General features: G+C 40.2%; 1 protein-coding gene across 1 annotated transcript in view; it reads left to right on the forward strand.

The window, feature by feature from the left end:
- Window positions 1-14,280, forward strand: part of LOC122789861 — a 74,143-nt gene that overhangs the window by 37,289 nt on the left and 22,574 nt on the right. The window contains exons 2-4 of the mRNA XM_044057295.1: window positions 739-878; window positions 10,065-10,141; window positions 13,677-13,854. Of these exons, the coding sequence (XP_043913230.1) occupies window positions 739-878; window positions 10,065-10,141; window positions 13,677-13,854 (395 nt within the window). The remainder of the gene's footprint in view (window positions 1-738; window positions 879-10,064; window positions 10,142-13,676; window positions 13,855-14,280) is intronic.

The following is a 14,280-nucleotide window of genomic DNA, read 5'->3' on the forward strand; positions in this document are numbered from 1 at the left end:
CAAAACAATATTCTGTCAGTTCACAGATATGGTACAAATGTTAACAATTATGGTGAAAGTAGCAGCTGTAATTATAGTATCAGTGAGGGCTGGGAAGGGTTTGGAGGAAACCTTTGTCACCCTAAAACAAAATGTTATATAAGGACCTACATACTTCTTGTTTACTTCAGTTGTCACTCACACCTTATTTGGTTGCCAAAGTTTTGCTCTCTATATAGCACCGTGTGGAGCACTTCCTTTAGAAGTTGTCCCTTTCTTCAGAATATGCACACCAAGTGGCCCTTCTAATTTGCCTATTCATACCCTACCTCTGTTTTCTTGTGTGTACTCTGCTGACCAACACTGTCAAGGACATTGCTGTCATTGAAGCTTTAAGGACACTGCTGTTAAGGATGATATTAATTTGTGTTATTCATTCAGTCTAGTCTGATAATTATTTGAATTCCACTAGTCCAAATGTTATTTTTCATGGAGTGCCCATGAAAAAATGAAAAAAAGCACAAATCATATATGGAACACAGAAATCCAAAAATAATCTGAAAAAAACATTGATACAGCAGCAGTAGTACAGCATTGTGTTATTTATTCTTATTACATACAGAGATTACATGTAAAATATACAAGATTACATATGAGATTATATACAAGATTACATATATGAGATTATATTCACAATTATATATGAGATTATGGCAAACTTATGTTTAGCATCAGAAAAAAGGTTACTAGATTACTGAGCTCAAAGTGATATAGATGAGCTAAGTAATGGCTGTAACCAGCTGCTCGCACTCAAACTTGAATGTGAGTTCAGTGACACTGCTGCTGCAACATCTCGTGTCCTAGGAGATGGATGCAAGCAAGTGCTTGAAGCAGAACAGGTAAGTGGGAACGGGAACCTGGAGAGTCCTTTCAGGTCTAGGGAGGAAGACAGGGAGAGAAGCAGGGGATGTTGGGGTTAGAAGGGTGGACAGGGATTTAATATTTAGGTAGTGAAAGGAACCTTAGGGTTTGGAAAGGAGATAGGGACTTTAGGTTTAGGGAGCAATCGTTGACAGGAAGGAAACATTGATTTTAGGTTCATAGGTAGGTACTAGGCTATCTGCCTGAAGGCATTTATAAGCCTAGCCGGAATGTGTTGGCTTTTGCCACCCCCTTAGATTAGTTCCCTGTGCCTCTGTCCAGCAGAGCCATTGAAGTGATCCCTGGGGTAAACTTTCTGCTTCCCATCCACTGTCAAGGTTTCTCTTGAAGAGGGTTAGCGAGGAGCTCTACCTAATGTAGATTAGAATCTTGTTCCAGAGCATGGGAAGTCTCTGGGACAGGAATCTATTCCTCCAGCACGTCCTATTTATTGTTGTGGTGAGGTTTAGATCCATGGAGCGTGTGGCTCGAGGGGATATGGTTTTCCTTTAGGTGGAGCATGTCCATCAATTCTGGGTTGGACATGGCCTTGTATGTCAGGCAGAGATAACCTCTGAGTAGGTAGTATGCAACCAAGTACAGCTGGAGTTTCTTCAGTCAAGCTGCATAGGGCATCTGCTTGAGGCCAGTGATCCTCTTTCCAGTTGTTGCAAGTGTCTTGTAAGGTACATCCTAAATGGGGCATTGTACTCTATGATGGGTCTGATGAGTGATGCATAGAGGGGCCAAATTACCTCTTTCGATCTGGATGCAAACCCATTTGTGATTAGGTGGGCCACAAAGCAAGATTTTCTAACCACTTTGGCAATATGATTATCAAAGGAGAGGTTACTATCTACTTGGGTCCCCAGATCCCTTATTACATCTTCCATATTTAGGGGACTACCACCTATGTGATAGTTTGTGGGTACTCTGTTTTTTCCAAAGGGGATGACTATGCACTTTTTGGCATTTATCTTGAGGCCATGGTTTTGACACCAGGTATCTGTCTCACTGAGACCCTTTTGGAGGATGCCTGTGTCAGCCAGAGAGTTAATTATAGCCCCTAGTTTGCAGTCATCTGCGAACTTGGTCAGCCATAGTCCTCCTGTGCTTGCCTGAACCTCTGAGAAGTATCTGTCGAACAGCAGGGGTCCTATGACTGAGCCCTGGGGAATGCCACTTGTAACCGGTTTAGAGTCAGACCTAGCTCCCGCAACTCTTACCATGTGGGTTCTGTCCATGAGCCAGTTGGCAACCCATCTCGTGACGTAGGGGTTTATGTTCAGGCTGGTGAGCTTATCTATAATACCTGAGTGGGGAATGGTGTTGAAGGCCTTTGCGTGGTCTAGGTAGGCTGTGTGGACCACCTTTCCCTCATCTATAGCCTTAGTAACTGTCTCAAAGAAGTCCACCAGGTTTAGGAGGCATGATCTTGCCCTTAACAAAGCCGAACTAGGTAGGGTCCAGTGTTTGGAGGTTCCCAATGTCTCTGTTAATGCGATCCATGATGATGCACTCCATAGCTTTGCAGACCAAGCTAGTCAGGCTTATAGGGCAATAGTTCCCAGGGTCAGTTGTGGCTCCACCTTTGTGGAGCAGAATAGCCATTGCTGTGCACCACTCTGTGAGCACATAGCCTGTGGACAGGCTGAGTTTAAACAGTGTGTTTAGATGAGGGGTTAATTCATCTTTGAACTCATGTAGGACGCAGCCTGGGACACCATCCGGTCCCATTGATGCTGTGTTTTGGCTTTGGAGAGGGCTGTTTTAACCTGAGCTTCTGTGATTTCAGGGGCACTACATTCTTCTGGTATAGTTATAGGCCCTTTTGGGGGTGAGAGCGGGGTGAAGTTTGCACTGAACTTGCCTGCCAGGATGTTGGCTATATCGGTCAATTCAGTGTATTTTGTGCCATTCTGCACTAACTCTGAGCAGATCTGAGAATTGCCACTTAGATTCTTGACATAGCTAAAGAATGCCTTGTGGTTATCTTTGGAGTCCATGGCAATTTTTCTTTCGAAGCTAGCCTTGGATGATTTTAGGAGGGAACATAGTTTCCTGCTGATACTGATCAGGGATGTCTTACCTTCTTGGGATTTTACTCTTTTCTGTACTAGTTAACTCCTTCTATTGTATAGCTTGTTCATGGCAGGGGTCAACCAGACTGGTTTCCTTTTCTTGGAGGAGTGAGTCTTGGTTTTGTTTGGAATAGCACGATCCATGCATTCTTGTAGGTGCCCATAGAGTGCATTAGTAAAGGATTTTGTAGCTTGGACAGCATTATCCTTTAGCATGGGGGCTTTGAAACTTCCCACCTCGGTCTTAAGTAACATGAAGTTTGCTTTTGAAAAGTTTTTCACGGTGGCTTCTTTGACCGGGGGTGGTGGCGGAATGTGGATATCCAGAGTGATTAGTTTATGGTCAGATCTAACCAACAAGGGGTTGACGTCCGGTGTAAAACACCAGTCGCCCATGTTGGTGATGACCAGGTCCAATATGCTGTCACCTCTGGTGGGGGTGTTGACCAGTTGATCCAGGGCATTTGAGTTTATAAATTCTAGGAAATGTAGGGCAAGGGAGTTTGTACTTGAGTAGTTCTCCCATTTAATGTTTGGGTAATTGAAATCACCCAATATAAGGATGTTTGGTAGGACCTTTAAGTTTCCCAGTGTTTCTAGGAATGTGGAGTGTGGGCCTTGGGACATGGTGGGTGATCTGTAGCAAGCTATAATTTGAATAGCAGTTTTGGCTGTTGTTAGTTGCACATGGATGATCTCTGAAGCATCTTGCTGTGCCACTAACCTGGAGGTGTGGGTATCCTTGGTGAATATGGATACTCTCCCGCCTTTTGTATTTCGGTCCGGGTTTTGTGACCGAAATGTATGGTATGAGTTGTAGCCTGGTAGTGCTGGGGTGATCTCTGGAGCTTTAAACCAGGTTTCTGTTACTGCACATATATCAATTTTCTCCATACTTTGGAGTGCCTCGAGTGCATGCATTTTGAGGTTTAGACTTCTGGCATTGAGTAGCATTACCCTCAGTTTCTTGTTACTTGTGCTACTTACAGTGGGGGGTTTGTCTTTTGAGCCTTGTCTAAAAACGGCACTATGGGGATGGAAAGAGCCTTGGTCAGTATTCGAAAGCCTAAGGGTGACAGGTGCAAGCTGTCTCTAGCGAAGCAGCGTGGGTTATCGAGTATGTCATTTCAGGCTGACAGACACTGGATCCCCTTTGAATGACACCAAAATCTTAGCCAATTGTTGAAATTGATCATTTTTTTCTCTATACCATGGTATCATTCTTGGTGAGGGCAGGATGCTACTCAGGGTCAGGGTCATACCGGCCTTGGCTTCGTGATCAGAGAGCTCTTCCATGTCTCTTTTCATGTAGTCCAGGGAGGTACGGCTCAGGTTATTCACACCAACATGGACAATGACAGAGTCACATTTGTACTTGTTCTGGAGTGACCTGAGTGCTTGTGTTATGTGGCAGATCCTGGCTCCCGACAGGCAGCTAACAGTAACCTTCTCCTTGTTCAGCCTAGTGAGTGGGACGTCAGTGTGCCTGACTATAGAGTCACCTACTACTAGTGTGTTGGGTATGTTATTTTGCCTTAAGGGCTGTGAGTGCATGGCACACTGGTTTTGTGAAGTATGTTTTTCATGGTTTGTGTTGGAGGGTGGAGGTTGCTTGGATGTCTGCTTTGGAGGTCTCTGTTGCTTTTGCAGATTTTCATTTAGAGCCTCCGAGTATGTTTTTGTGTATTTATGTGTTTTTTGCCAGTGCTGGTTTCATAGGTCTATGTAAGACTGGTGGTGTGATGCAAGTAATTCCCTTCTCCTCTTGACTGCCTGGTCCAGTCTTGGGTTGAGAGAGCTTAGCCTCCAGTTTTCTGTATAATTGCATCTCTCACATGTATTAGTGTTTGGTGGAAGGAGAAGAGGGTTGTCTGTGTACATGAGGCAATTGTAACATTGCCTCAAAATGCCCAGATTCACCAGCTGGACCAGAGAGTACACCTGAAACTGACCTTTGGACATGCCTGGATAGGTACAGTGAACTGTTTTATTGATTGGCTGGTAAGGTCAAATAGAGAGCCTTGTCCTTCTCTACAGTATAGTGGGTCTAGTGCTAAGGTTTATTGGTGCTTGCTATGAGTTTTGAGCAAGTGCCAGAATGAGAAGTGAATGGTTTGAGTGCTTAAGTTGAAAGTTTGTCTAGTTCCAAGGGAAAAAACTGAAGAGTAGATTTTGCGGAGCCGGGAATAGTTATACCCTAGCTAACTGGCGCTGCCCGGCACACAAAACCGCGCAAATGCGGGTTTTATAGCAGGGAAATAAAAAAGATAGAAATTAGCCCAAAATGGCCAATAAACTACTAATTTCTAGGCTGAAATTACTCCTCCAGGGACAGATAGGCTACTCAAAGCTCCCTCTCTCACAGTGAACAGAGAAACTTCCTTCTATCCAAGTAAGGTATGGGCAAACACAGAAACTTGTAACACAACCCTGAATTCAGTACTAACATGAAAACTGGACTATACTAGCTTAGAAAGGTGAGAAAACAAGTATATTTTTTGTTTAGTTTTTTTTTTGTTTTGTTTTTTTCAGAAAATAAAGCAGATACAATTAAAAAAACACCTTAAATGAACAGAAATGGCTATCTCACTTGAGTGAGAAGCAATCTGGAATGGAAGGGAGTGGGACTTTAGGATTAAGGAGGGGAAGGGGATTTTAAGTTTAGGGATGGGGGACTTTAGGGTTAGGCACTGGGTGGGAATTTGTAGGGTTAGGATATGAGTGGCAGCGAGTGTGTGTTTCCCAAAGAAATGTGTCTCAGGCACATGTAGTAGCCTATAATTAGCTAATAATGAGATGTTTCTCTGTGCAGTTTTACCATATCTCAAAACTAGGGATTCTTTTTTTTTCTGTCATGCTAATTGATCAAACCATGTTGGCCAGTTAGCTTGAATGAGAGACTCTTTTTGAATCCTAGTGGTTGTTAAATACAAGAAAAATTACCAAAAAAGGAAGTGAGTAGTGAGTTACTGATATATCTGGAAGAAGGAATAAAGATGATAGAGTGATACGTAAAATATGTTTCAGTAATGGGCATGCTGCCAACCAAGTAAAAACCAAACAGTGCTTTTAAAAGGTGGTCTTGCACACTAAAATGCACACTAAAAGGTTTGCAGTATTGTAGCTGCTTCCTTCCTACACTTATTGTGTTGTGGCATTTAAACTTCTGTATTCATACTCTGATTCATCACAAATTTGAGGAAATTGGTTTGGCACTATTGAGCAGGCCAGGCCATGCCTGTAGAAAAGTAAGACTGCTTCAGAGATCACCAATGAAAATGTTTTTGACAGAACTATACAGACAAACTTTTTGGTTTAGCACCTAATAATGCGGAGTTTTAATCTACCATTTAATAATGCTAGTGTTTTAATTTGATGTTTTATAATTCTAGTGTTTAGGTCCTGACTGCTGACCTTAGATTATTTTTCATATATGAACTTCCTGTTAACAATGCCTTTATGCAGGCTTCCTTTTACCAGATTTTGTTCACTATGATTAAGAAACTCATACTGACTTCCCCTTGCTGAAACCAAGAAAGAAACCCACAAAGACTATAGTGCACAATATTGCATAGTTCCAGTCAGATGGCAGATTACAAAATGACTTCCCTTACTGAAAAGTTAAGAAAGGGAGCCACAAAAACATAACGCAGAATGCCATTCAGAACATTCAAATCCATCCTAGGAGAAATTACAAAGTTTTTCTGTTTATACCTTTGTTAGCTCCGAAGGTTGTTTTTTATCTTTGACCTTAACTGACACAAAATAAGCACAAGATACATTACAGGTAAGTGTTACAGTACAGACATACATAAGGCTGGTATCTGAGAGAACATTTTAAATTAACAGTCAAATGAATTTGTACATGAGTACAGCATGGGTCACAAAAAAGAACTGTCCTAATACTGGATTCCATTCAGAAGTTGCAGTTTTCAGAAACTCAAAATTCATATGGTTGAGACCATATGATCGACTTTCTGAAAACTCACACTTTGGAAAACAACAAAAATCTATCCCTTTTCTATGTTTTTGCAGGGTGGCATGCCCCCCTGCACCCCCCACTCCCCCTGCACAGTATATGTGCCAACTCCACAATCGCACTACAGTAGGGAAGAAGGTAAATTCCCCAGTCCTCACCACAATCTCCATTGAAAAGCTTTGAGTTTTTGGAAAATTGATCAGATGGTCTCAACCATATGAAATTCAACTTTCTGACAAACAAAAACTCACACAGGGTACACCTCCAACAACATGCCACCATGTCTAACTTGTTGCCTTACCAGCAATCCACAGAACAAATGTTTCTGCGTATCAAAATAGCATTATGGAATGTCAGTATGCCTCATAGATACCCACAGGTTCCTGCGAAACAATACCTCACGGTGCACTCCATTCTGTCATTAACATATTTAATCACAAACTATGGTTGCAGTTTTTTTAAGCAAATCTTACTTTTCTGTTTTGTCACAGATGGGCATATACAAACATTAGTTCCCAGACTTTACACAGCTACTTTGGATACGCTGCAGGACATGCAGAAATAGTCTTAGCTGCTCTGTAATCATAGCAAGGACTGATTCTTGAATATTTCATCTGCCGTTCCCATGGCTTCTAAACAGGGTATATTACAATAATATGAAAATTAAAAGATCCATTGGAGCTGAGCTTCTGTTGGCTGGAGTTAAATTACATGCATCTGTGTGTGTACAGTATACATAGTGGTTGATGTCTGCTCATGTTACACTGCATGGCAAGGCACTGAACATCCACAAATATTTATAACAGTGACATAAATCTTTAATAATATTTATACACTGTTGATGCTCAGCCATAATCTGCTGAGTACAACATCTTTGAAACAGAGGCAATGAAACCCTATTTACTGAGGATATTCTGTATCTGTAACTACTTATGGTACGCATGTAGGAAATGTACTCAGAGGTTCATGTGTTTGTAAACTATGGTACATCATTAGGTTTTCATATGCGGGCCAACTGCCTATCAGATATCTTCTGGGAATGAATGGAGCATGCAGACATTCCTAGGTTTGGACACTTGTGTGAGCTGCATAGACCAACTGTCTATCAGACATCTCCCGGGTATGCATGGAGCATGCTGACATTCCTAGGTTTGGACACTTGTGTGAGCTGCACAGACCAACTGTCTATCAGACATCTCCCAGGTATGCATGGAGCATGCTGACATTATTAGGTTTGGACACTTGTGTGAGCTACACAGACCAACTGTCTATCAGACATCTCCCAGGTATGCATGGAGCATGCTGACATTCCTAGGTTTGGACACTCGTGTGAGCCGCACAGACCAACTATCAGATATCTTCTGGGTATGCATGGAGCATGCTGACATTCCTAGGTTTGGACACTTGTGTGAGCCGCACAGACCAACTGTCTATCAGATACCTTCTGGGAATGCATGGAGCATGCTGACATTCCTAGGTTTGGACATGTCTGTGAGTTTCACAGACCAACTGTCTATCAGATATCTTCTGGGAATACACGGAGCATGCTGACATTCCTAGGCTGTACACGTCTGTGAGTTGCACAGACCAACTGTCTATCAGACATCTCCTGGGTATGCATGGAGCATGCTGACATTCCTAGATTTGGACACTTGTGTGAGCCACACAGACCAACCGTCTATCAGATATCTTCTGGGTATGCATGCAGCATGCTGACATTCCTAGGTTTGGACACGTCTGTGAGTTGCACAGAGTGCTAGTATGCTAGTCTTGCAACAGAACAACCCTTTAGAACTGTGCCCATATTTAAGAATGCCACCCTGTTTGTGAAAGCAGAACATAGTGGAGCAGGCAGAAGTGCAAATATGATATAAAAATTCTACTGTTATTTAATTCATTCAAATTATCTGTGGCCAAGGCAGCTATTTAAGCAATACTAGTTAACAATCATCATTTAATGTAAGAGAAGGCCAAAGTTCTACAGTAACTACAATTTTATATAGCTGTGTATGTATGTATGTATGCATGCATGTGTGTGTGTGTGTGTGTGTGTGTGTGTGTGTATGTGTAAATATATATATATATATACATGCATATACACATATACCCACACACACACACATACATACACATATATAGATATTTATATATATACATACATATACACACACACACAAAACCAGTGGTAGAAAAAATTGTACAAGTACATGTACTTTAGTCAGATCTCTTAACCTGCAAATATTGCAAATGAGGTGACATTCTGAAATGCATTAAAACAAATAAATAAATAAATACCATTTCATGCAATCAGACATCCATCTGTTCATGACAGAGAAAATGACTGCTATTACCTGTTAAGAGGTTACAGTAATAAATAAAAATGTTAGCAAAGAATATGAAAATAGTAATCTGTACAGGGAACTCTGTATGCCTATTAGTAATGCTCAAATGTCAGTAATGATGACAGCATGTAATACAAGTATAAAATAAAAGTTGCAGTGACAGATGTAGAGAATTGTGCATCATTGTAATGAAAAACTTGTAAGACCTTTTGTAATTATTACAAGACAGGTTCTTTGAGAGGTAAGTAAATATATGTAAAACAAACTGCTGACCTTAATTGCTTGATTTTAAGTATTTCTTTCTGCACATACAACATGGCTGAAATGACACTCACCATACCCTAGTCAGACTGCCTGTTGGGGAGGGGAGTGGGGGTTACTCTGCTTTAATAATGAGCAGCAAATACCCTTTCAGAGAACAAGCAGTTTTATTTCATTATTGAACATTAGACAGTTCTGCAGAAAAGAAATTCACACTTCCTTGAATTGTTACATTTCAGCATTTGCAATTCAGGTTTTCCACAGAGTTTTACATGCATTTTTTTAACAAAAGACAGTCCTACATCCATACATATTCAGTACCCTGCACAATGCAGCGTAATATTTCACTACTTAATTTTAATAATAATCACAAGTATGCATTCAACAGTTACACTCAGACAAGACACAAAGAAAATGATTACAGGGAAATATAAGAGATGTATATGTGGAATACAATCAAATACAGGTAAAAAAGATTATCCTTATCTCTTTCACTTGTAGCTGTGGAAGAAATACGATTCCCAACAAGAAAACAGAAGAAGCAAGAGACTGTTGGAATTGTCTGTTAAGAGTAACAGGTGTGCATAATATATGTATTACTTAACTAAGCAGAGTAAGAACTATTGCACATAATTCAGGACAGGGGTGTAGCTAGGATTTTCAAATTTGTACTCACAGCTGTCATACTGCTACCCCCCTCCCCAGCCAAGCTACAGCCATTCTCGTAATTCACGGTTCGCTCTTTTAGTGTCGATGAAGAGGCATTCGCTGTAATGCATCTTCAGTAATATAATATAAATTCACTCAAACTCGGTTTCTTGAATTGAAAATTAACCTGAAATGTCAGTTCTTTGAAAAATGCAGCATGGTAGTTGGGGTAGAGAATTTATGCTTTTGTTTTCTGTAACTAAGGTACAGGTTTTGAGCTTGAGTAAATTACTAACCACCTGCTACCCCTAACTAGGATGTTTCATTCACACACACACCCCTACCTACCTCTTAGTGCAAGAAATATGGACAAAGCCTAAAATAAACAGGGACAGATATTAAATAATGCTCTTATGAACTTAGAAAGTTGCTAGAATAACAGGATTTGTGCTAGTATGAGAAAGTTGCTAGAATAACAGGATTTGTGCTAGTATGAATTTTTCTAAAGGACATGAAGTCTGAAACTCAAATGTGTCATTATTTAGCAATGTCAGCCTTCAATGATTTTCTAGGAAATCACAAAATTTATGAGGAAAAGACAAAAAATATGGGGCAAAAATCTGGACATTCTGCAAAATCTGGACAGTTGAGAGGAATGCTACCTACCACACACACACACACACACACACACACACACACACACACACACAAATACCTCTCAAACTCTTAGAGCAACAAACCCATAAATAAAACTGAGGCAAAGGCCCAAAAATAAAGACATTTTTTTTACATATTGCTCTTATAAATTTAGAAAGATAATATAATAGTAGTAGGTCTTGCATTAGTACGAATTTTCTGAAGGGTATGAAACCTGAAACTCAAATGTCTGCCATTATTTTCTAACTTCGGTCTTTAATGATTTGCCACTAATTTGCCAGAAAACCGCAATTTTATGAAAAACGGAACAAAAATGTGATGCAAAAATATAAAATTGCCAGACAATACAGCTGGGAACCTGTCAAAGAAGGGACACAATTTTAATATGAGCACTGTTAACTTGAGCAGCTGACAAAATTAGAGAATCTACATGCATTTCTGAAATAAAAGTAATGTATAACTCTGATCATTACAGTTATTTATAAAAGTAAAGTAAACCCTCCACGTTTTCTTCCAAAATTGCTATTTTGCGGAGAGATTATTAGGGGGAGAGCAACATTTTGAGCCAAAATTGGGGACAGTTGAGAGGTTTGGATATTCCTAATTCTATAAAGCAATTTATTTGCACATACCTCTCAACCTCTTAATGCAGGAAATCTGGACAAGGCCAAATATATTGGGGGAACATACAAATTGACTTTGTATAAACTTAAGACAGTTGCTAGAATATCAGGTCTTGCTTTAGCATGCATTTTTCTGAAGATTATGACGTCTGAAACTTAACGTCGGTCATTATTTAGTGACTTCATTCCTAAATGATTTGCCAGAAAATGTTTTATTTTGCATTTTACAGCACAAACACCAATAAATATCTGCTAAACAAAGCAATGCAGTCTCACAATGAAACTAGACTTAGCATTAAAACTTCTCTGCCCTTGAAACTCACATTCATTGAAACAGCATTAAAACCCACATTCAAAGAAAATACATTTTGCCAGTGGCAGATAAAGATTAACTTTGTGCTGTTTTCAAATCATAGGCCCCATGCACATGAAACATACACGTGCTCTTTGATACACCTTCCATCATAAAAGTCTACTCAAACTTCTACAGTCCACCAGTATCAGTAAATATGCACAATCTCTGAACTTGTAAAAGCCATCTATATAATTCCACATTAGAGAAATCTGTAACTAATGAAGAGGCTGCTACTAGCAAACAAGTTTATATTTTATGGTTTCATCTACAAATAATGTGCCTGTTGCCCTTGAGGAATAAATTGCCTATGTTGCATTAAAAACAATGATACGCTAGTAATATTGCAATAGGGAATGGATGGCAAACTGATAACAGGTTCATAGTTACTACTAGATATCTTCGCCAAAACAGACTACAGCATCCACCCCCCTTTACAACACAGTACAGTATCAGCAATGCATCTACCTACTGTGGGAGAAGGACCCACAGCCTTCTGCATCAAAAGCAAGTACACCACCTGTTGTGCTATTAACAGTTGAAGCAGACTCTGCATAAGCAGCACTAAACTTAAGTTCCCCTGCAGCTCTTAGCTCCTTGTAAAATGTTGACACTCAGCTGTATCTCTGAACTTTGCAGCACAAGAAATCTGGAAAAAAACAACATTTATTGGGGGGGGGACAAAAGCCCAAAAAACAGGGACACATTTTAAACATTGCTTGTATAATTTTGAAAAGTTGCTAGAATAAAATGCTGTGTTATCACCATGCATGTTTTGAACCCAGAACTTCTCACTTCACACCTTAGCACAAAAAACCTGGACAAACATCAAAATCAATAATGGGTGAAATACTTCAGTTCTCACCATAGCTCACAACCATTCACACCTTAGCACAAAAAACCTGGACAAACATCAAAATCTGAACAAAGTTCAGAAATGGTGGTGGTTAGGGACTTTAGACTGTTCTTACCCTGAAGCAAAGGTACAGGGTTTGAGCCTGAACACCTATAGCCAGCAGGTGTATTATGTGGGGGCATTCACAAACACACACACACATGATCCTACCTTTGTTTCCCTTCCGATATTGTTTCCCGCTCATGAATCCATTGCTTGCCTTCCAAGTTTGTTTCCTGCTCGCAGCCAGCCAGCCGGACATGATGTGAGCTCACTTCCAACTGGCTGGTATGCTCCTTAAAGGAGCCAACAGCCTTTAAATATGTACGTTTTTTTTTTTCAAAAAACTACCCCCTCCTTCTAAAAAAGTTGTACTGAAATCAGTACAGTGCGTATGCCTCCCGACATCCCTGATTCAGGGCCACATAAACAGTAGTACAGCAGTGGTTTTAAAACTGATTTCAGTGGTAATAGAATTTTTAAGCATAACTAACTGCAGTAGTTAGTGATTTCTTTCATGTTTGATGACTGTACTGTAAAATGTGCTTGAAAAGTATGGAACTGAAATACAAAGCCATTCCAAAAGAAAAAAATCAATTGCCATTTCAATTCATTACAAGTATGTATAAAAACTACTCTAAACATCTGCCCAAGTTACATAAACACTTCCTCAATCATTCCCCCCAAGTGTACACATAAGAATTTACCATATACAACTGTACTTCAATAAAGATATTTTTCTTATTTGTTTATTGACTTTTTCTCAGTGGTGTAGTGACTTCATACCTTGTATTACAACAGTATTGTGTGGATTTATTCTGCTTTTTTGCGTTTGGTCTCTCCTCATCCCTTCTATTCTGTTTTATTTATTATTTTGCTTATGCATTTCTTTTTACTTTGTTGTTTTGCTTCTCTCCCATTTAATTTTCTTTGTACAGGTTCAAATCCACAGGAGCAGACCAGTTATGTACCTCCCTGCTAGGGAGAGATCACCTTCTGCCTGTCCATGGACATCCCCGCAGTGTCGGATTAGAGGCATCGGTCCTACAGGCACTCCAGCAAATGGCAGCCTGTCAAGCCTTGCTTCAAAGTTTGGTTGAGGATTTACTGGAAGAGGTAATGGGAAGGAAATGCACAGCAGTCAAAGTGTCTCTTCATTCTGCAGAAGACACACTCGCCCAGTTGGTGCCAACCACTGTGTGAACACAGGCCCCTACCCCCTCAACATTGCGGACCTCCACTCCAACACCATCTCGTAGTGGAATTGCTTGAAGTCCTGTGAACTGGCTACACACAGCTGTGACTTCCTCAGCCCTTCTTACCTTAACATTTCTCCTACAGCCACTTCCCTATTTCCAACCCACACTACCTTCTTACAAAAAAAAATAAATAAAACTTTTATCCACTGAAAAAGACATAGTGCCCATCCTTTCACACCTCCTCCAGTTCAAACTCTGTTGATCTTTCCCTTGTGTGTTCGCTCTTTGTCAATCCTTTTTCATTATTTCCATTCAACCCCTTTCTGTTCTTTAATGAAACCTT

Source organism: Protopterus annectens, chromosome 15.part0, assembly GCF_019279795.1.
Source record: "Protopterus annectens isolate FY-2018-M chromosome 15.part0, PAN1.0, whole genome shotgun sequence".
In the NCBI taxonomy this organism is placed as follows: domain Eukaryota; kingdom Metazoa; phylum Chordata; order Ceratodontiformes; family Protopteridae; genus Protopterus; species Protopterus annectens.